The 23,148-nt window shown below is 48.4% G+C and overlaps 1 protein-coding gene across 1 annotated transcript; it reads right to left on the bottom strand.

Moving 5' to 3' along the window:
- Window positions 1-523: 523 nt before the first annotated feature.
- LOC137916743 (cell adhesion molecule DSCAM-like) lies at window positions 524-22,541 on the bottom strand (the record flags this gene model as incomplete). The annotated part of the gene is made up of 27 exons (XM_068759712.1): window positions 524-688; window positions 781-896; window positions 1,084-1,114; window positions 1,211-1,387; window positions 2,034-2,324; window positions 2,429-2,617; window positions 3,260-3,358; window positions 3,640-3,806; window positions 3,889-4,006; window positions 4,289-4,442; window positions 4,543-4,676; window positions 5,033-5,188; window positions 5,722-5,868; window positions 6,257-6,500; window positions 6,708-6,778; window positions 7,209-7,376; window positions 7,463-7,591; window positions 7,702-7,798; window positions 7,891-8,087; window positions 15,029-15,208; window positions 16,915-17,034; window positions 17,213-17,491; window positions 19,000-19,272; window positions 20,146-20,442; window positions 21,200-21,475; window positions 21,805-22,083; window positions 22,395-22,541. Coding segments are annotated over 27 exons (4,701 nt in total), but the record flags the coding sequence as incomplete, so codon positions are not given.
- Between the last annotated feature and the right edge of the window lie 607 nt (window positions 22,542-23,148).

Consider the following 23,148-nt stretch of genomic DNA (forward strand, 5'->3'; position numbering starts at 1 on the left):
ATTGGATTTACACCGTCCACATGGTGATCTGGATCAGCACCAAAAGGTTCTAGATTGTTCTTGGTATCTTTATACACCAACCATGAAAAGTCAAAGTGAATCACAGTTGATGTATTTTTAACTGATTTTTGAATCTATAAATGGGTTTTAATGTTAAAATATAATATTTTTTCCTGACCTCATTCCCGATCCAGATCAAATTCTATGGTAAGATGGAGATCCCCACCCTACATGATTGTGTCAAATTCCAGAAACATCGGTCAAAAATCAACCGAGATATTGACCCCTTATCGGACCCCTTTATGACTGCGTTTTTGGTGAGTAAATTGAATGCATATTTTACAAAATCCAGATTTGTTTGCATCCAGACGGATATCCGGATGTAACATTTTTGTTCTGTAACATTCGGCTACAGAACAAAAATCGATCCACAGAACACCTTCTCAACGTCACGTCATCATGAGCAGCACGGCACAAACACAGCATCAATATTAGGGAAAGGAAATAAATACTGAGCACTGACGGTGGTGGGACTCACTGGTTCCGGGCCTGGCGTCGGACACGTCCACCAGTGGGCCGGTGGCCTGGGACAGGGACTGGTAGTGGACCGTGTGGGTCACCGTGGAGGATTTCTGCTTGTTTGTCTCCCCGAAGTCGTTGTCTGTCAGCAGCACAGTGGACCTGTCGTCTGAAAGACAGAGAGGGGACGGGTGGGAGGACACCAAATTAAGTAAAGCAGGAAGCGGGGGACAGAGGAGAAACTCCCCGCCGGCGTCTCACCGATTGTCTCCATGGTGTCCCGCTCCTCGATGAGCAGCTGGGCTCTGGGGATGTCGATGTGCATCCTCAACGTCTGCTGCTGCTTGTTCACCGTGTCTGGAGTCCGGGTGTTCTTACTGCGGGGGGGCGGGATCCATTACTCTTTATCTAGAACTCGTCCGCAATGTATCCCAGAAACACTAGTTCAATCCCGTTCGAGCCGATGGGTAGCAGCGAGGGGGCGGGAGGGTCAGGATTTCTCGTCATGGCGACGTCATGATTTGCATTCGCTGGCGTAAATTAAAATTAAGCGCACACACATACCTCATCAGCATTTCTGCCAGGCTTTTGGCATCTGTGGAGTCAGCAAAGGGGCCGTTAGTACAATAACAGCGCCGTCCTCGCTCGTCTGAGATAAAGAGGGTGTTTTTAAAAAAAAAGCAAAGCCCACCTCTGAGCCTCTTCAGCCTCTGCTCCCGCCTCCTCCTCTTCAGCACCATGAGCATGATGAAGACCAGCACCGCCACCACCAGCACGGAGGTGATGGTCACCACCATCTTCAGGCCGCCGCTGCCGGACATGTTGTCGGAGATGGGGTCTCCCGTCTTCAGCAGGGGCGGGATGGTGCCTGGAAAACAAACACCATCGCTAGGTTTGAAACCCGGATTCAACGATAAATCAGGGTTCAGCGTCTTGCTCAAGGACGTTGTGACATTCAGGGATTAGGCACGAAACGCAGACGGCCCGTCTACCCCACCGGCAGGTAGACTGAACCCACACCCACGTCTACAATCAGGCTGACCCACTGCTCTGAAATGCCCTTTTTGCCTCTCGGCCGCTGCAGATGGGAGCCGAGACCCAACATGTGCTGCAGGTCTCCTGGGCTGCTGCTGCACAGCTGAGCTGCAGGCCGACAGCATCCACACACACACACACACACACACTTCATCCTGACAGGCGGCTTACGAATCTCAGCAAAACCCTTCAAAGGAAATTAATAAGTGGAGCGCCACAGAGCGCTCGCCGCCTCCCGGCCGTCTACAGCTTATACTCTTTGTGTGAGATTGACACAATCAGGATCCCACGGAAAATAGAATCAGAAGGCAGAGCTGCAGGATGGAGCGTCACTGCTGCCCCTAGTGGTCACGAAAAGCATGGCCTACTGTAAACTCCCCCCCCCCCACCCCCCCGTGTCTATATTATGCTGTTGGCTGTAGTTTCGGCTGGACCCAGCGATCCTCCACGTCGGTGCCGGTCGCTCTGATCAAACTCACTTCCGTCTGCATTGAGCGTAGCGAACGACGTCTTCTTCTCTGCCGAGCCGGCGCTGTTGGTGACCTTCATCTGCAACTCGTACCAGGTCGCCTCCTGCAGGTCGTACAGGATGTAGCTCTTGGTGAGGGACGTGCGCTGGGCGGTGGTCCAGGTGGGCGAGTCTACCGCTCTGTACTCCAGGATGAAGGAGGTGATCGGACAGCCGCCGTTGTTCCAGCCCACCAGGTTGAGTCTGGCCCTGGTGCAGTTGATGCTGGTGAAGAGTTCATGCTCTTTGGCAAACTGCGGCTCTGAGGAAGAGAAGAAGGTCGAGGAAGAGGCGAGTTTGAGACTCAAAACGCCACAGGATAAAACACGAAAGCGACAAATCGACCTATAGCGTGGCGTCCCTCACCTTTCCCATGGGTCTTAGCTTCGATGATCTCGCTGATGCGACCGGGTCCCACTGCGTTCTGGGCCGTCAGGGTGAATTTGTACCAAGTGCCGCACTTCAGGTTCTCCAAACGGTACGAACGCTCACTGGGGCTGATGGGAAAACTGCCCCACTGCTCGCTGTTGTCCTCGGAATACTGCAGGATGTAACCTAAGGAGCGTGAGAAACGAGACGGGAGAGGGAGAGGAGGGAGAGTAAATAAACTAAAGAGGCGCAGCATGGCGTAGGTTGTAGATCCGTCATTAAATACTGAACCTGTGGAAAGTCTCATAAAACACATCATTAGGGTTCCTCCTCTGGGCACCACGAACACCTGTTCTCTATCCCACGGCCATCGGTTGGGTTATTCTGTCGTAGTTACGGGACGAAAGCGTTGCAGCGACGCTCTGGAGGCGGAGCGACCAACCAGCCGCAGCTTCCCCAGAGCGCGCTGCAAGCTGGGCTAAAAATAGACGAGCGGGTCTCGGCGCATTTTGGTGATGGATGATGCTGAGCAGCGAGCAAAACAACACAAATATCACGGAGAAGCTGTCATGGAGGGGTTTTTTTACATTCTAACCTGAAGCCCCGTGATTACGAGCGATGATAGATCGCCTGAAATGGTCTGGCTGTGATTGGGTTTTCTTTAGAATGGAGAGTTTTCATCTCTCTTCATCTTCCCCGCTGCTTTGTTAACTCCATCTTTTAGGACTTGACTATTGGTCGCTGAAGCGAGGCGACCGCCCTCAGTTAAAGGATAATGGTTGCAGGAAAGTCGTATTTGTCTGTGATTGGATTTATTCTGAGTCTCACCTCGGATGGAGCTCCCGCCATTGTCCCCAGGTATCCATGACAATGTGATCGACGTGGTGGTAGTCTTGGTAACCGTGAGGCGTGGCTGGTCAGGAGGGACTGCGGACATATAAAAGTTGACGTCCTGGTTAGTCTTCACCTTAAACTGCTTTACGTCTGTGTCGATGTTCTATCTCCATCCTGTAACGAGGAACACGGCGACTCCTGTCGGGGCGACGCCCTCCTAGTCAAGGCAGAACGAGCATTTCTAGACGACTTTGTATGAAAACAAAAGGAGCAGAAACGTTTCTACTTTAAGATCTGGAGGGAAATGTGACATAACGTAACAGCTGCTGCAGCTCAGGGCGAATACGTCCGCTAACTTCTGTCACACTGCTTGCCTTGGACCTGCAGGTTGAGCGTGATCTCGTCTGACCCCCAGTTGTTGCTGGCCAGGCAGCTGTAGTTCCCAGAATCCTCTGCTTTCACCGTGCGGATGATGAAGCTGCCGTTGCCGTGGACACTGCGGCGACCATCCACCAAGACGGACGTAGGCGTTCCATTGGTGCTGGAGGGAGAATGTTAGGAGAGTTGTCACCATGAAGTGAAGCTCGTTATGATCGGTGCTCGGTGATCTGTGTTCGACTTACTTCCCTTTGAGCCACTTGATGGTGGGAGGGGGATCGCCGACAGCTCTGCACGGTAGAACGATGTCCTTCATCCAGGGCGTGGTCACGGTCCCGTTGAATGTCAGGATCCTGGCTGGAGCTAAAAACGACACAAACGCACAACTTCATATTTGGTCTAAATTGACAATTCTTGAAAACTCCTTTACATATTTATTTAAAAAATAAAAATATAAGGTGTTCCTCAGGGAGATTGAAGTGAGGCCACTAATCCCGCTCAGAGGGGAGCGTCACTTCGGGATCTTCATGGGGAAACTGAGCTGCTTTGGCGGAGGCCGTCGAGTTAATCTCTCGGGATGATAACAAAATTAATCTAAACAATGTTAAAGGTTGCTGCCGAGCTCGCCGGATTACAACCACTTACCTTTGGCCAGAGGCTCCACTGTGATCTTCTCGCTGTTGTTGCCGTGACCGGCAGCTGTCACGGCAACCACCCAGATGCTGTACTGTCTGTTTCGAGCCAGATTGGGGATCCTGTAGAAATAAGCATCCGGAGATGCTTCAAACTCGCTCATCACCTGTAAGAGAAGGATCATTGTGGCGCCGGATGACGAAAGGGGGCAGCAGTAAAACATTGAGCCAACATTTATGCCCCCTGGACTGAATGGGTGCTATCACCATCGGATGCAGGTTGGAACAGAAGACGATGTATTTCCTGATGATGCCGTTGAGTTTGAGCGGGGGCAGCCAGGAGACGAACACCACCGAGCTGCTGGAGGCTGCAGCCTTCACCCCCGCCGGGGGGCCTGGAACTGGGGAGGGAGGCGACGGCGTATGATTCACAGGAGCCAAGATAAATATATCAAATACGCATGAGCTTTCAAAGATTATGAAGAGCAAATATCCCCAGTTTTAGCCCCAGATTCTAAAAATAATGATTTTCTAGAAATGTGAAACTCCTCCTCCAGCACACAGCATCATAAAAATATTTTCATCTATGGCTTTTGTGCTTGAAAAGGAAAATGCACTCGTGTACCAACATGATTCACGAGTAAAAACCCGATTTAAATCTCATAAAATGAAGGGTAACCACTCGTAGGAACTAGAATTTAATTTCTCGATGCATAAACAGGCTGATTTCCCTGCTACTGATGCTAATGTTTCGCACCATCCTCTTTAGTGCGGACGTAGATCTGTTCGCTGCGGACGCCATCGCCGGCGTTGGTGAAGGCTAAGACCTGGATGCTGTAGTTGGTGTACTTCTCCAAACCATCGAGCTCCAGCGACGGCTGATTGGTCGTCACGTTCCTGATTTCTCCCAGCTCTGCCGCAGAAAGGAGACGCGTGGATTAGCCTGGGGGCCACTGCGTTAAAATGTTGGGTACCGGGGGGATGAAAGTTTATTTGTATGGGAAGTACAACAAAGTATTTCAACCACCCCCCCAAAATTATTTCCATTATTCCAGCCGGCTCTTCTTCTTTCCTCTCCTCTTCTTCATGCCCTGTCACTCAGAGCCGAGCCAATGGGTCCGGCTGAGTTATTAAATGGTGAATTATTGATGGAGGCAGGCAGGAGCTTCACTTTACTACAAATACATTCGAGCGGAAAAACACTTTGTTATTCATCGAGTGCGTATAAATGAAAATGTAAGTCGCAACTTTTTTTTTTTACAAATGTGCAAAAGCACATTGATGAACAGCCATTGTCTCTTATTGAGAGAACGCAGATGTCAGCAGCGTATGACAGTACCACAGCTTCCCCTGGTGGGGAATGACAGTCATTGCAAATTAGGCGACCTCCAAAATAGAGTCACAAAGCGTTAATTCGAGTGGTGTCTGGGCGTGATGCTGCAATACCTCCATCAGGCAGGTTTGCCCAGTAGATGACTCTGTATCCCTGCAGGTTTCCGTTCAGAGCCTCTCTGGGGAGGGGCATCCAGGAGAGAGAGATGACCTCCGGGGACTTCGCCACAGCCAGGACATTCTCGGGAGGCCGGGACGGGACTGCAGGAGACACGAGGGGGAGAGGTCTCAGACTGGAGGGTTATTTAGGGAGGATATGTGATCATAAATAAGATTAGATTCATCCATTTTCTTCTCACATGAGAAATCAATCTGATAAGACAATCACCAAAAAGTGGCCTAATGTTTTACCAGGATTAAGAAATTGCAGAAATATTCTAATATAGTAGTATTGTTTAGGGGAGGGATTTCTTTCTTGATGTAATTCAGCTAATGTCCAGTAGAGGGGGTGTCTCTCTAGCTTTGATGCCTAGGCTTAAACACTGCAGGAGAGATTTGGGATCAAATCCAAAAACGTCAGTTTATAAACCGTCACTTGTGAAAATAAATGCTTTAAGTGTACGCCACACATTGTGTGTGCCCCCCTTACCATCCTCCAGGGTTTTGGTGACCACCTGCTGTGAGGATGGACCGGTCCCTGCCCTGTTAGCAGCCTGCACCACCACGCTGTACTGAGTGAACTTCTTCAGGTTGTCCAGGGTAATGCTCTCCGTGGTGTCTCCTGCGGTGTCCAGGCTGATGATGATGAACTGGTGGCTCCCCCCGGGGCTGTACTCCCTGTAGCCCACCTGGTAGCCACGGATGACGCCGTTCTGCAGGTGCTTTTGGGGAGGCTGCAACAAAACAGGAAGATTGGGTATGTCATCACGACCTCATCTCCAGACCTACATCCGAGCAACGTGGATTCAAATCCCACACAACCGTATGTAACCTCTGCAGAGACATTAACGTCTGATTCATAGTGACTGGAAACAGAGGGCATGCTGGTCTATTTTCCTCAGCTGCAGCTCGGAGTAACACGTCAAAGCTTTGGACTTTACCCTCCAGGAGACCTTGATGCTCTGTGGGGACGTGGGCTCCAGGGTGACATCTTGTGGCGGGCCGTCGGGAGCTGCAAACCAAGCCCATCATTCAACATTACTGCATGCTGGTGTTGAAATGAAAACGCTGATCCGTCACTGAGAGCAGTTCACTTCTCATCAAATTGAATTCCACTAGATGGGGCTGTTGAGTCAAAGATAACTCCGGCGACCCGCCCCCTCCCTCAGCGACAGTTTCCAACGGGGGCATTATGGGCGATAGGAAATAGAAGCAACAGTTAGATATCTGTTTCTCCAGATATATATATATATATATATATATATTTGTTTTATATGATGGCCTCCATTTAAAACAGCCATAAAATAATGATGTGAAAAATGACTCCCTCCCTGTTCCAGCAACAGCTGGACAGATAGATCAGAGTATTGATCCTTTATAGAGCAGAATGAAGATTTCAGTTAATACACATTGCATGCAGCAGAAGCTATAGCATCAATAACCTGCTTCATCCGTGGTGATGGTGAGCTCGTTGCTGGGGTTGCTGTTCCCGATGACGTTCTTGGCCACCATGCGGATGCTGTAGGTGGAGGAAGGGTGGAGGTCGATGATGGTGGCCTGGTTGAGCTGCGGTGACACGTCTTTGGTTCCCTGGGCTGACAGCCACGACGCTGGAAGAAACAGAGGCAGATGAAACGCTCACAAATCGCCTGCGCCTTCCGACGTCGACCTTTCCACGACGCCGATTCGCTTCTACCTGATTTGTTCTTGCATTCAATATCGTATCCCGTGATTGGACTGTTGCCGTCGAAGCCCATGGTCCAGCGGAGAGCTATGGTTCGATCTTTGACCTCACGGATCTCGACCTCCGGCGGATCGGGCGGTTCTGGTGAAACACGGCGGCACGCGACTTGCTGAGGTCCGGTAACGTATCGTTATCGGTTATCGTGACAGGAAGCAGAGAGGCGTCGTCGACCCCGACCGGGACAAGCTCACCTTGCACCGTCAGCTGGATGATGCCTCGGTCCTCACCGAAGGAGTTGATGGCGTGGCAGGAGAAGAACCCAGAGTCCTCGCGAACCGTCGGCATGATCTAGACGAGAGGAAAAGGGCGTTCGGGTAAATTTAGGTCACATTAGACGCGTTTGAGACACGTTGGCGTTGCAGCGGAACCAAAATCCTCACCACCAGCGTGGAGACGACCTCGTCGGCCACCTCCTTCACGGTGACCACGTATCGGCTGGTCTCCGGGTTGATGATGCGCTCTTCCTTGTCCCAGCGCACCATGATTGGCTTCTCGCCGTGTGCGATGCAGCTCATCCGCTTCTCCTCGCCCTGCGTGGCCAGCGTGGTGTTGGGGTAGGAGGTGATCATGGCCGGGACTGCACGGAGGGGGGAGGAGAGGAAAGCATTGATGGGTTAGATTGAGATCAAGTCTCCGCTGGTGAATATTTAACATCATCCTTTCTTTCTTATTCTCCAGCGTTTCCCGTGCATCGCCATGGGAACACTCGCTTTCACTGACACCTTTTCTAAACACTCCGGGGACCGCGGTGAACTCTTCGTGCGAGTCTACCTGTCTCCGGCACGACTCCGAGATTTGAAGCGGAGCCCCTTCAGGTGAGCTTTGATAATGACAGCGAACGGTAACACGCTGCTTTGTGAGAGCGAGGTGGAGGAGCGGAGTAGAAAGACGCGACTCCCGAGTGAACTCCCAGCGGTCTGAGCGGCGGCGCCTCAGCCGCACGTCCGGCCCGGTGCGTCTGTTGTAAACGCCTTCCATCCAGACTCATCTTTCTTTCATCCCGTCTTTTACTCTCAACGTGCATGCAGTCTGATTATCAGTCACAGAGTGTTTCATGTGCCGTTCACAGTTCATTGATCTCTATAACGTGCGAAGCTTCCCAATTGGAATGCTTATGCCGGTCTCTATCGGTGGGGGGCGTCACGGACATTATCCCAACGATGGTATAACGAGGTAAAATAAATCGGGTGACCTGATTGCTGGCAGTTGAGGGGTGGAGTTTTTACTTTTGAGGGAATTTCGAGGAGGTTAAACACAAAACTATTCAACTCAAAGCTCCAGTCAGTAAAAGAAACATATTACAAGGACAATAAATCCAATGACGTGAAGTTGCCATGGCGACTGTATTAATCTGATTATATAATCTCCTTTATCATTTAAATTATTTTAAATGGCAGCAACAGTTTTCTATAGATATTACATTCCTTCTTTTATGCAACAAACATTCCAAACTCGAGGGCTTTCCCATTTACAAAGACACGTTGGCCACTTGGAGGCCGTGGAACCGAGTTGCAGCTCCGATCAAATCCTGTTGAGTTTCCAGCAGCTCCATTTTGTCACTAACTTTGTTGACGGGCAGGAGAAAAGATAAACCCAGCGATGGAAACCAAAACAACGTGCTGAAAGACACTTCAAACAAAACTCAACCGAGATATTGAGGAACAGATTTTGTGGACAGCAATGTTAACAAATATTTCAAAGTGTTCCAGAATCCAGGATCTCTTCTGTATGATCTCAAAAATGTAATCATCTGTTCCTGGTAACATTCCCAACATTTCCTGGAAATTCCATCAGGATCCATCTGTAACTTGTTGAGTTATGTTGCTAACAGTCAAACGGACGCCTGTGAGTGCATCAGCCCCCGCCTCGGCAAGTACCGCATATCTAATACACATTTATATATCTGTATTAGAGTATACTGGAGTATACTATACCTGTGGCAGACACTTAGCAAAGGTCGGAGGCCTTCCGCTCCGAGACGACATGGAAAACGTGGGTTTGAATCCGTGTGCGAATGTCCGTGCACTGCTGAAGAAAGCGTGTGTGCACGTGTATGAGTGTTGTACCGCGCGTGCATATGTATGAGCGTGTGTGCATGAGAGCCGCTGTGTCTGGGGGAGCTAAGTGGAGCGAAGACTTGCTGCTCATGACACATCTCAGCCACGCTACACGATGGCGGAGAGGGAGAGCATGTTCCCCTGCAGCGCTAACTATGATCCCTCTGCCTGCCCCCCCCACCCCCCCACCCCCCCGGGCTCCCACCAGGACAGCCATGATTTAATGATGAGAGAGGCCGCTTTGATTATTCATGCGCGGCAGACAGGCCGGCCTGGTCGTGCCGTTGTCTCGCAGAGACACAGGCGGGTTTGAACGCATACAGATCCACGGGAATGAGACAGGTGCGTACTCGCACACGCACGCACACACGCACGCACACACGCACGCACACACACATTCATAAGTACACAAAAGCTAACACAGAGATTCTGCTTGGCATCATTGTGCAGGATGCGAGTGGCGACACGCTGACAGACGCACAAACACAAAAAACAAAACCAGAAATACTGTGCGTGCGTGCACACACACACACACACACACATTACACCAGGTCAGAGATCAACCATAGATAACTGCTCTGGCTTCACTTTGAGCAGTTGTGCTCATTACAAATTAAATCTAAAACAAAATAATTCAGTAACAGATTTCAATTTTTTTTAAATTCTGATGCTGTCATTGATGTCCGAGAATTTAAACAAGACTTCAAAAAGGCTTTTCGGTCACGCTGCAGCGGTTCAAACGCCCGCATGCTAACAATGATGCTAACTTGGAGATTTCTAGTGTACTGTTTTATAAGCCATTTATTCCACACACAAAGAATGAGATAAATATAAATGGTAAACGCCTGGAACAAGTTTCAGGGCGTAAAACCAAAAATGTAAACCTGGGGGGGAGGGGCGAAAGGAAAAGTCGGCTTGACTCGGCTCACATTACCAAGCTGAGGCAACTTTTCTTGCCGTAATGCGTGAGAAATATTTCTTTGTGTGTTCACGTACTCATGTGAACACAAAAGATGCATTCATGCCTGGCCGTCCATCTCGGATGTTTGTTGTTGTTGTTGCTGTTGTTGATGCAGAATAAAGCGAGCACAGCCTTGGATTCTTTGTGGTTGAATATTTCCCAAAGCACTAAAAATAACCTTTCATATCTCTTCTTTCTCGCTGTAGTCTTTAAGATGCATTGTACGTAAATCCGAAGTGCGTGTGTGGATTGTCAGGTTTGTGCGCACGCCAAGCCTCCCGCCCACCCGCGACATGATGGAATGTGTCAGGGTTGGGACCGCCAACGTTTAGACCTCATCTCTTATTCACTAGCCGCCCCTCCCTCCCCACACCATCACCCTCCCTCCCTCTCTCGCTGCCCCCCACGCAGGAAACTGCTGATTTATTTTGCATGGCAACTATATGAATTTTAAGTGAGTCCTATTAAAACGGCCCTCTCCTCCCCTGCTCTAAATGCAATTGCTCCTTAACAGGGGGCGATTTTCTCCGCCGCTGACGCCCCGCCGCTGACGGAGCTTTAATTTACTGATCGAGAGATTGCATTAAAAATTTTCCCATAACGTTTGCATGCATTAGCATGTGCTTGTCTGCCTACGGTACGCTCATGCGTAAGAACACGCGGTTAAGAACACATCTGTGTTCGTCTGGAGATGTTTCTGTTGATGTCTGACCTTGTGTGGGAATGAAACATATTCAAGATGGCTACCTCAGTCGGTATCTAAAGCGCTCTGCAATCTCCGCCGATCTCGGCTGTGCTTCAGCGACCCGAGCCGAGGTGAGCCGACTCGCTCGCCTCCTCCTCGTCTCGTCTCCGTGCATCTACCGTGCGGCGCTCGCAGGGCCCCGGGCTAGACCTATTCTTCTTGATAGGCCATAATTGCTCAGTTGATGTATATTTTTTAATATCCAGCGATATTACAGGGGCCGGGTAATAAAACACAGGCGGGTAGAGAAGAAAGTGTGAGTGGGAAGAAGAGAGACAAGGGAGAACGCTGAAGGGGTAGAGAGGGAGGGAGGCGAGAGAGGGACAAAGACAAAAGGTGTCGACGGGAGGTGAGGGAGGTTTAATACAGGGAAGAAAGGTGGAGGAGCTGTGATGATGAAGGAAAACCTTCATCATCTCTGACCTCCTGCCTCTGAAAACACGCAGATACCAACAAAGTATGAACTGAATCCACATTCAATCCGTGAAGGCTAATCAATTACACCTCAGACTTCATACCTGAACACTTTCAATTAGGTTTAGACCACCTTATCATGTGCATTAAATTAAAGGTGTTTAAGTTTTAAGGCTACATTAATATGCAAGCACTGCATGGAGAAGCAGTGAAGACTGATTTATGATCATTAAATTATGCATTATTATTATCATATCTATCTGGGTTTAAGCTTTTTTTTTTTTTAGTAGCGTGATTAAATTGAGCCAAAATTAATGTCCAAATGGTATATTAAAATATTTGTTTTTGGCGACGGCAGACAAAGCTTATTGCTTTAAATGTGAGCGATAAAGTTGGACACAGGGTGAAAATAAAGCCGAGAAACACGGGGGCTGCTCTTTCCTGAAGCGCCTTCGCTAGCTTCTAATTGAAGTATTGACAGATTTAAATGAGGCTGAAAAGCACTCAGTCTTGCAGCACCTCGTAACATTTGAAAACGCGCCGAGACACCACTGCAAACAGGAAAAAAAACACACAATGCGTGCTCGCAGAATAAGCCCAAAGGATGTAAACAGAAAAAACAAGCGTGCAAGAATACACAGAATGCAGAATGTAAGATAGGTAACATGATAAAGTTAAATATGTGTGGGTTAGTTCGGTTTATCAGAAGAAATGTGGCCTGCTAATAGGCGGCAAGCATGCTAATGACGGAGCAGCCAATGGTAGCAGAGGAAGGACAAAACCAAAGCGTTGCTATTGGTCCAGAGAAATTAGAGCCGCTTCCTGCGTGAATGATATCGGCGTCAATGCTAATTGAGTCACGAATGGTTTTAAATGACAATGATAGAGTGATGTGTTTAAAAGTGTAAAAAGATAAGATGTGTTTAATCCATATTTGTTGCACTGATGATGAAATACTCTGGTGATGTCATGGAGGTGTTGTTAGCATGACGCTAGCTGCTCAACTCATTCAGATATGGCCATTTTTGGATAATTCTCTCATTTGTTTTTGAATGGGTTCTTTAAATATACAGGCCTCAGTAAAAAAACCAAAACAATCTTTACTGGAAAATGTGTGATTGTTAAGGAAAAAGTAATAGATTCCTTTACAATAAAGCCACTTTAAAATGCTGTCTGGTACTGTGCAAGGCTGACGGAACTCTAAAGCTCAGCAAAAACAGACAATTTAGCACTAATTTTAATCAGAGGAAAGTGATTCTGAAGAACTATCGGAAAGTTTCGGCAATGCGGCGAGGATTGATTGGATTAGGAAATAATTGCAAATTCAGAATTCTAATCGTAATTACATAAATTAACATTATAAACGATGAATAAATTGACAACCACTTTTCTTACTCTTTAGTGCTGGAGCCGAGAACACCTCCGAACCTCCAGCGGAGCGTGTTCGGTGGGTCAACCCTCACACACTCCCTCCTCTACTACCGCAGATGATAAAAGTACAAAAACAGGACCTATACATGAAGCGCTGCGCTCTCTGGTATGTCCTATATACGTACTCGCTGTTCCTCTCCTCGAAACACGTCCTCCGCTAGGCGGGTTTCAGCACGGTGGAGCGGCGTGACTCATTTTAAGACAACAGACAAGAGTTGGGAAAATACACTTGAAAATGAATCATATTTTGTTTTGTGTGTGTGTCTGTGTGTTGTGTGTGTGTGTGTGTGTGTGCAAACCCCAGCAGAAAGTAGGCCACGATACCGGTAAACTAATGCATGTACTGTACTGCGCTCTGCCACCTCCGTTAAGCTGTCTCCGTGTTTCTCGAGGATGGGGACGGCTGGCGTGGAGCAAAAAGACTCCTTGTATTTTCTCATTAAAAAAGAAAAAATTCCTTATATATTTAAAAAAAAGAGTTTCTATCAAAAAAAAAAAAAAGGGGCCAGGTAGGAGAGAAAATCAGAAAATATGCTCCAACAAGCAGCGATGGTTCTGATTAGATCACCGACGTTCATCATCTCGCTGTAACCTGCTTACGGCTTGACTCTGAAGGACTTGCAGATCACCGCCTGGCGTTTGTGCTCGGATGCGAGCGAGAGGAGGCTCTGCTGCAGCTGCCATAGGTCAACGTGCTGCATAGCAACCGGGCGCTACAGTCAGCAAACTGGCCTATGGAAGCACGGAGCATGCCGACAGCTTCGCACGGTGTCTCCTCCCAACCTCTCGGAGGCTTAATTACAGCGACACGCCAATATCCACAACACGCCGGCAGATATTAATCATTAGGAGCACCGATTTAACCGCAAGAGTGGTTCTACGGGGGATTATCGTCTGCAGCTAAAAGGGTTTCCCCTTCTTGGAGTCGGATGCAGCTTCTATCCTCCAAAGTCTGATGCGTGTTTGTCTTTGCTGCTGTCGTTTGTTTCGCCCTATGTCAGATGTTGGGCTGAAAGGCGGGATCTGGAAAAGCAGACGATGAAGGAGGGATCAGCTGGAGGCCTCGTGCTCCAGCCTCCTGCCATGTGCTAACACTGTTGGACCGTGAGCATCCCACCATCTTCCGGGGGGTGCTTTGATGCAAGGCTGTTAATTTTTGCCAAGCATATAAAGTGTTTATTACTTAGCACAGCTTGTCAATCAAATATCCTCTAAAGCATCTCCCTTCTGGCTCTGGCCAATCAGTTTTAAGAGGAGCAACCTATAAAATCCTGCAGCTGGGATTTCCTTCTGTAATGGCCGCTCAACGCCGCACCCACCCACACGTTAAAATCCACAGCGATGGCCACGCATCAGGTTTGATTGACAGTAGCGGCTTTGGGCACGAGAGAAGTGGGCAGCCGCCCGGGGCGGCGTTTCGTAGGGGGCGGCTCCAGCAGAGAGGAGCTTTTCAAAACTAAAGTTGATAAAGACGTACCTTAGGTCAATCATGTCTCAGGAGCGGCTCACTGGCCTTGGTATAAATCATCAGTATAAATCACCCAATAGGGGAACAGATTTTGTATGATGACATTATTGATGATTTTGCATCAAGGGAAGCCAGAAAGGTTCGGTTTTAGTTTTAGCTTCTGTTCTTAGTGCAATAGTGTAGATTGTCTAGTGTGTGATATTCAGAATATTTATTCTATATTGTATTTGTGTATTATTCTTAATATTTTATATTATAGTATCTCTGCTCATGTTATTTTTTTTATATGATTGTATATATATATTTTTGCCACTTTTAAGTACGGTACGGTATACAGATTCTCGCGTGTTATTCAAATGTCGTAATGAAGGATTTGCGCTGTTGGTGCTCAGAGGGGATCGCGCCCTGGTTATTGATCACGCATCAGACGCATGGAGCTTACTTTTAACGGTGAGGTACATGGACTTGCTGACATCGGCTCCCACGTCGTTGCTGACTTTACACAGGTAGAAGCCGCTGTCGTCCTCCAGCACGTGCTTGATGAGCAGCGAACCGTTGCTCAGCAGCTGGACGCGGGAGCCGCTGTTCAGAGGGATGGGCTGAAACTGCGGAACGCCGGCACCTGGAAGAGGAAGGGGGGGGGGGGGGGGGTAGACGGAGTTACAGACATCTGGCACAATCTGAGAATGCAGCCACACAATGATGAATGAACAAAAAGATGTAATGGTAGGTTGACCTCCAGTGTGTGTGTGCGTGTGTGTGTGCGCATTCCATTCGACCACGCCTCTGTGTTTACAGATTTGATGACAAAGCCCGTCAAATTCGGGAGCGGATTGCGAACATGTTTCTTAACACCGGGCCTAAATCCTTAAACCGGCAGACAGCTGCTGAGCGCAGAGAAGCGGGCCGAGCTGCTGGCGCGATGCAATCGCTGCAGACATAATGCTCATGTTCAACAAGACAGCAGATCGGCCGAGAGTAACAACAGGAAGAGCAGAGAGGAAGGCGGGAAGGCGTCGCTCCGCCGCCGGCCTTCAGACACGACGCCAGGCGTGGTTTCTGTCTTGTTGTTCCTTGCTTGCTTTATTCTTATTGGGTGACCTAAAATATGTAGAAAGATTATTATGTACGGCCTTAATATTAACATCCTGATCTGATGGAATGTAAGACAAGGACGGGCCAGAAGCGGTGGCGTTAGATGTAGAATAAATCTTTGCTCACGTCTTTATTCCAATACGACTGACATTTGATGTCCATTACTGGAACATCTTTTAAATAATTGCTCTTGGCATCTTGGACACTCTCTGGCTTGCTGCCTGCCTTGGAATTAATAGCTATCTTTTTAAAAAAATAGAAAACAATCTCATTCCATAGGGGCAACGGCATATTATAACGCTCCTAGTGGCGAAAGAACCTCCTTCCACCTCGTCTAGCGCCACATGCTAACCACCAGCTCGGGCTAGCACCCTGGCGTACTCCTACTGTGGAGCTGTCCGTGGTGCTGAAACGCACCACTTTTGTTTTGTCGTGTTGGGGGGGAAGCGTCGTTTCAGGGGGGCCCCCCCAAAACAAAGCGGCGCGTTTCAGCACCACGGACAGCTCCACAGTAGGAGTACGCCAGGGCATAGGGCCTAGCCCTAGCATGTGGCGCTCAGGTTATTTATTGAGCTGTGGGTTTTTGCTTTTTAATTAAAATGCAGTCAAGTGGCCGTGGCCAACCAAAGGTCAAGTGGTGACTTTGTCTTTGCTCCCTTGGCTCGGAGAGAGGAAAAGGGGGATGTGCTCTCCCTTGAATTATGGATTTTGCATATCCAAATGGCGCTAGTCGTTATGCTAATAGCGGTTGACCTTTACTTACTGTTCCAGATCTCCCGGCGGCACTCATCTGGCTCTTAAAGCGCGCCAGACAGCCATTCCCTGGACAAACTGTCCTCTGGCTAACAACAGATTGAGACGATAGCTTTCCGAGCTACCTACCCCGCCCGGACATGCCTTTCTATGAGGGAGAACAAAAAACACCTGGACAATGTCCTTCTAGGCAGGTAGACCTTGCCCGACACGCACAATCCAATAACAGATTGTTATTCTTTTGATCGTGGAGATCGGTGCGCGCACACACACACACACTGAGGTGCCATTCCTCTTTGAGTATTGCCCCTCATGCCGGGTTTTATAGATGATGGAACAAACACCTGGGTCCCCTCTTCATCTGCCCGGCTCAAGAGGCTCAACTCAACAGTTGCCTGTGTCTGCATCACAAGCACACACACACACACACTCCTTTTATTAGCTGTCAGGCAACCTCGCAGCGCGCTGTGTTCAATGTACCTTTGGAGTGTTCCCATACGATGGTGGGCGGAGGGTAGCCTTCAGCCGAGCAGTTCAGAGTCACAGTTTTCCCATAGATCCCATCTTGATCCTCAGGCTGGACCACAAACTGCGGAGGAACTGCAGACGCACACAGACAGGAGCAACAGCTGACATCGATGCGTGACTTCTTTGGGGGGGGGGGTGTTTACTAAACTAAAGTTTGATGCTACAGGGATGACTTCAAATGAAACCCGGTGCACATGCTGGAGATGAACTACGCCACCGGGCGCCATGAGATCCATAGTCGCTTCCTCACCCCTCACAATGAGCTGACTCTGGTGCTCCACGGCGGCTGCCTCGTTGCGGGCGATGCAGGTGTAGTTGCCGTTGTGGTCGGGCGTCAGGTTGGATATGCGCAGCGAGCTGGTGAAGTCGATGTTGTCCACCGTCACGCCCAGGCTGTTGGGGATCGGCCGGCCATCTTTCTGCCAGGTGATGTCCAGCGGTCGGTCACCCGACATGACCACGCAAGGGATGAAGACGCGCTGGCCGATGGTGAAGCGCTGGAACTCAAAGGGCTGAATGTAGGGCGGCACTGCGGACACATGATGTCAGTCATAAGTGTGAATCTTCACGGTCAGCCATTTTCAGCTCAGCTGTATGCTGAGTGCCCCAGGATTCACACATTTCCCCCAATTTTCCAAGCCCCACAGAATAGTCTTTACTGTGACTATGCACCGACACTACCAAATGAAAGATTAAAGCCTCTTCTTTCCTCCTACCATTTTCCGTTCTGAGTTATTGGCCGTTGAAGAGAAGCAGATTTCAATGTCAGGGTTGCCAGTGAACGCTTGGGTTTCAAAAAACGTCTTTGGACGTCAATGGCACTCAAAAAGTTAAGATGCGATGCAACACGTGGACTATCTCGCTTAAAGAGGTCGCTAAAGATAGAACTATAAAAGACCCGAATAGGAATGCTATTACTCTCAGTCTAGAACATTTTGTCCTTTCATGAAGAAGCTACGAGAGCACAGAGAAGCTGAACAAAACACAGAAATAACTTATTCCGGTTGTTGGAAAAAGAGACGCCGGCAAACCAGAACTGTTCCTTTTCAGTCTGTCAACAATCGAGACTTGAACTCATGACCTCTGCTTTTAAAAAAACCCTCAAAAAAACATTCAAAGTCAGTCTGGCTGCTCAGCCTGACGACACCGTTATAATAAGATCTCTTCTGTTTCTGTTCTCTGGGAAATCTCCAGCAAACGCAAGTCATCTGTGTTTGAGTGTCCAAGTGAGTTCAAATAGCAGCGAAATAAGCAGCACTTTAGCATCTTATTTAATTCACAACAAAGTGGAGATAATGGACTCCACCGATCCCCAAAGACACTTTCGCATTTTAAGCGTGAGCAGAGTAAATTAACAAATGCACTCGCTCGCGATGGCACCGCTGGGAAGCGTTGGTTTATATGATCAGTCTCTCTTCAGTTCCCACCCTCTCTCTCTCTCTCTCTCTCTCTCTCACTCCATTTTCCTTTGCTTGTAAAGTAGCGGCGGCGGCCTAGCTGTACGGAAGGAAGGAAGTCAGGCTTAATGGGGAAAGCCCTTTTTTGTATTACCTTTTACAGCTGTAAGATCTCAGCGGAGATCAGTCACGCAGCTGATAGCTGATAGATAATGAGTTTTCATGAGACACCGACGTACTGAGGAGTATCAGGTAGATTAATTTAGAAGCCTGCTGAGATTGCTGCTATATGATATTACTGTCTGCCTTTCTGTGTGAGCGGGGCTTTTTTTTTTTTCCAGTGAGGTAATTTTAAAATGCACAATTTGAACGGAGGAAAAAAAGGGAAACGCAAATGTGAACGTGAATGATCCCGAGTTAAGTCGATTAAATTGAGATTTATTTGAGCGCAAAATCCCGGACTTTGGTGGGAAAATGCTAAGATGCTAAGCTAACATGACAGATGGACAGAGGTAGCCTTGAGATGCATGCCTGTGGATGTAGCATTCTTCGCTACAGTAGTGGCTGAAAGCCATCTTGGTCCCTTTGCACATGATGATGGCGACGCTTAGCTGTTCAGTATTGCTCTCATCTGTCTCACCTCTCACTCGGAGGTGGACGCTCTGGGAGTCCATCTTGTTGGGCTGGACCATCACCTTGCAGTTATACTCGCCGGCGTCCACCTGCTGAACGTTGGTCAGCTTCAGCGTGCCGTTGTTCTCGAACGCTCGCTGTCGGTGGTTGAACGGCAGGAGCGCCGAGTTTTTGTACCACTTTATGGAGTAGTAGGGGTAGCCAATCACGCGGCAGTGAATAAAAGCATCCCGCCCGGCGATCGCCGTGATGTTCTTCATCGGGCGGATGCTGGCGCGTCCTGAAGCGGGACAGAGAAACAAAGCTTCTATAAAGACATTCGATGGATAGCACTGACATCAAATCACATATGTTGTGAAGTTTGCTTTGTTTTTGATTAAATAATCTCTTTTATTTCCAGATATTTTTACTATTTAACGAAAAGAAAAGAAAAGTGGCTTCTACCACTAAAAAAATAAAATAAAATATGCAAATAAACTGTTGCTAAAGATTGTTTTACTTTACTTACTTTACTTAATTTTGGCTTAACTCGAAGTGGGAAGCAGAGATTTAAGTTGGCTAACCATCTCAATTATGGATTATTTAAATAGAAGCTGATAGAACTCTGCCATTGCTGCCCACTCACCTAACAGCAAAGCTTTCTACATCTCTCAAAAATAAACACACACACACACATGAACACTCACACAAACACATAGACAGAAAACCACAAATAAATCTGCTCATGCAATCAGAATAATCGTTTATCTATTTACAAACCAGCCCATTTTTTGGAACCCAGAATCCAGATTTTTGCACCGCAAACCAGGATAATTCATTAGACCTAAAAAAAATACATGCATGCGGGAAAAATACAGGAATCATTTGGAGATGAGAAAAGACGAGGCTACACAATAAAATAAAAATAAATTATACAAGGACTAGCTAAAAAAACAAAATGTAATCAGTGGAGAGCAATTTAAGAAAAATGCACATCTTGTATGATTAAAGGTTTATTACTAGAACTAAAGAAATACTGAGCAAATGAAGAAAAAAGGAAATCAAAATAACATCCGGCGCTCGTGTGTTGCACAGCCACACAGAGAGACAGACACGCAGAGAGACAGACAGGTATGTGTATTGTTGTTCTTGGAGGAGCTGATTTGACAAGCACCTCTTACGTTTATTCGAGCCTGGTGGTACACGACCCCGGCCGAGTTGCTGCACGTGCACCGGTAGACCCCGCCGTCCTGCACCTGGGTGTGGGTGACGTTGAGCTGGCTGACCACGCGGCCGTCGTGGGTCTCGTAGTGCCCCAGGTGGTGGTGGCTGTCTTTGATGACGGGGTCGTCGTCCAGCGACCAGGTGCACCTGGGAGGGGGGGTGCCCTTGACGTTGCATACGAGGAAGACGGGCTCGCTGGGATTCACCACCTTCTCGCTGAAGGAGGACACGATCTTTGGAGTCCCGTCTGCAGGAGGAGGAGGGGAGAAATGCACCTCTATTATTGATTATTTAACAAAGCTTATTTATGTACGGTAATATTAATGGGATGATTAGTTCATCTAGAACTGTGCAAATTAATGCAGGTTGATTCAGGATAATTCGTCGCTGCAGGTGAGAATACAGAGAAAAGCTGCGCAACCTGAAGATGACAGAGAATGGTGTGACAGAAAGCGAGAACCTAAAAACCACGTATTCCAACCAGAAGAACTTCTCTTTGTCCCGGTTTTCAATTGGTTCAAGGAGTTTCTTTTACAGCTTCCAAGTCTTATTGTCTGTCAAATCTTTAACATGCAAAAACGTTTTCTGTGATGATAAAAAGAAAAAGGGTTTTGACAAGTCTTTTATTACGAGCGCTGATCCAGGAGCTTTCCTCCCCGACTGGATGGCTTTTGAAAGAAATGGCTGCCACCTGCTTTCTGACTATCTAGATCTGCTCCACGTGATTATAGACGATCAATATCTTCTTTTTTTTACCGCTCCCTGGCCACTGGAGGCGGCTTGGCCGGCATGCGGCTGTCAAGGTAAGCTATCGGATTCATGTGTATGTGTTTGTGAAGTCCGGGGTGATCATACTGATGGCGGCGCAGAGCCGAGAGCCTCATGACATTAACGCAGTATTGATCGCCGAGGCCTGGTATTGATCTGTTTCTGCTAACTCGCTGATTATGCGCGAGGGCGGCTGCAGAAATAGCGCATCGTGGAATTTGCGTGTGTTTGTGCACCTTCCAGGAGGACTTGTACAAAGTCCTGCGCAGACATCTTCCCCTTCCTGGCGAAGCACTGGTAGGCCCCGCCATCGCTCTTGGACATTCCCTCCATGATGAGGCTCTCCCGGTTGAGTCCGGCGAGTCGCACGTTGTTGCCGGGGTAGATGGTCTCTCCGTTGCGGTACCACGACAGCTCGTAGTCGTCCGAGCCGCTCACGCTGCAGGACAGGGACACCTTGCTGCCCACGCTGCCTTTCACCTTCCGGGGGCTGACCTTCGCCTTCAAGGGCTCTGAACACAAACCAAGACTTTCAAAAGGAGTATTCGTAGGTTGTTGTTTTTTATTCATGAATAATAAATGCTTTTCTAGTTTTAGGGCTGTTTTTTGTTTTTGCAAATCAAAGTTATTGATCATTTTGTCTGAGAAATTATACCCAAAAATATCAAGGCAGATCCCAACATTAGGGAAGCAGCAAATCAGAAAAATGATTAGCTGATAATCACATCTCTTCTCACGTATTTATTTATTTTTTATCAGTGATCTAATCAATAAAGTGAATAATTGTCTTCGGGCTAGTTTACCTAGCGACGACTGACGACAGAGAAGCTGAACCACTTACGTTTGACATACAGGCGACCCATGACCTCGGCGTTGCCGTAACTGTTCCACACTTCACAAACGTACGTCCCGGAGTCGCTGGGCTGTGCCCCCTCGATCAGCAGCCCCGTGGTCGTCTGGCGGAAGCGACTGTCCGGCTCCAGGGGGCTGTTGTCCTTCAGCCAGCGGTATTTGGGCATCGGGTAGCCCGAGGCCTTACAGGGCAGCTCCACCCGATGATTAATCATCACCTCCCGGTGATCAAAGCCGTCCAAGATGCCTGGCTCAGCATTGGTGGGGTCTGGACAGAGGAGAGAAGTTAGCGTTAATTAGCGGTGAGCGATGCCAGCAGCCTGAAGGAATAATCTAATATTGATTCTTGGGGGGGGGTAAGAAAAGAAAAAACAGTTCCTAAATATTCTACGGTCCCCCCACAATCCGTTTTATCTCCATGACACACGTTACCATGACGACAGTCACTGCATCACTGCATCGTGTTTTTTGTTCACTTGTTCCTGAAGGGCTGCATAAGTCATAGCTGGATTGAAAGTGAAAGGGCGGACTCAGGCTAAAGCGAGCTCTACGCAGATCCGGTGGGAACGCGGCGCCGACCTGACACGATGAGGCGTGCGCTGTTGCTCTGACGGGTTTCGCCGGTGTATCGGTGGCGTGTGGTGCAGCGGTAGTTGTTCAGCCCATCCTCAGGCAGGACGTCCAGAATGTACAAGGCTCCCGTGGATGTGATGAAATATCTTTGTCCTGAAAAAGATGAAAAGATGAAAACACAGTTCTGGATGTGAGGGAGCTGAACTCACAAGTTGTTTTCATGACATCAGATCTGCCCCGTCGCGTCTTTGACCTCCAACTCTGACTCTTTGGCTCCTGGCTGCCGTGGTAACCTCGGCGGTTCCATTGTCTGGTATGGATAGCCAATCCCTCTTAGGCTGTCACCGCCGGTCGAGTGTGCGCGGTAATGTTATGCTAATTCGGCAGATCAAGCCGCGCTGAGTGAGACTGTCAACATCCATAAGGAGAGAGAGACCTTCCTCGCCGCCATCACATGAACGCTCCGGATCTCATGGGAGCGGATTGATGTCAAAACTGATCGAAAAAGCAATTTAGCAGGAGATTGTCTTCGCTGCGGTGGTGTGCATGCTCAGGCAGAGGCATCTATGGAAGCCTTTGAGGCCCAAACAGAGGCAGCCCTACAGGTAAGGTCCAGAGGAACGATATTGATCGGAGATATTAAAGCGTTGAGGAAAATCCTGCAATCCTGCTTGAAGCATTGAATCCGTAGCAGCGTTTACTTTCTCATTTTGTATTGCATGTTGCGTCCAAGGCCACGAATACGGAACAAATACTTTTT

This window comes from Brachionichthys hirsutus, unplaced genomic scaffold, assembly GCF_040956055.1.
Source record: "Brachionichthys hirsutus isolate HB-005 unplaced genomic scaffold, CSIRO-AGI_Bhir_v1 contig_773, whole genome shotgun sequence".
In the NCBI taxonomy this organism is placed as follows: Eukaryota; Metazoa; Chordata; class Actinopteri; order Lophiiformes; family Brachionichthyidae; genus Brachionichthys; species Brachionichthys hirsutus.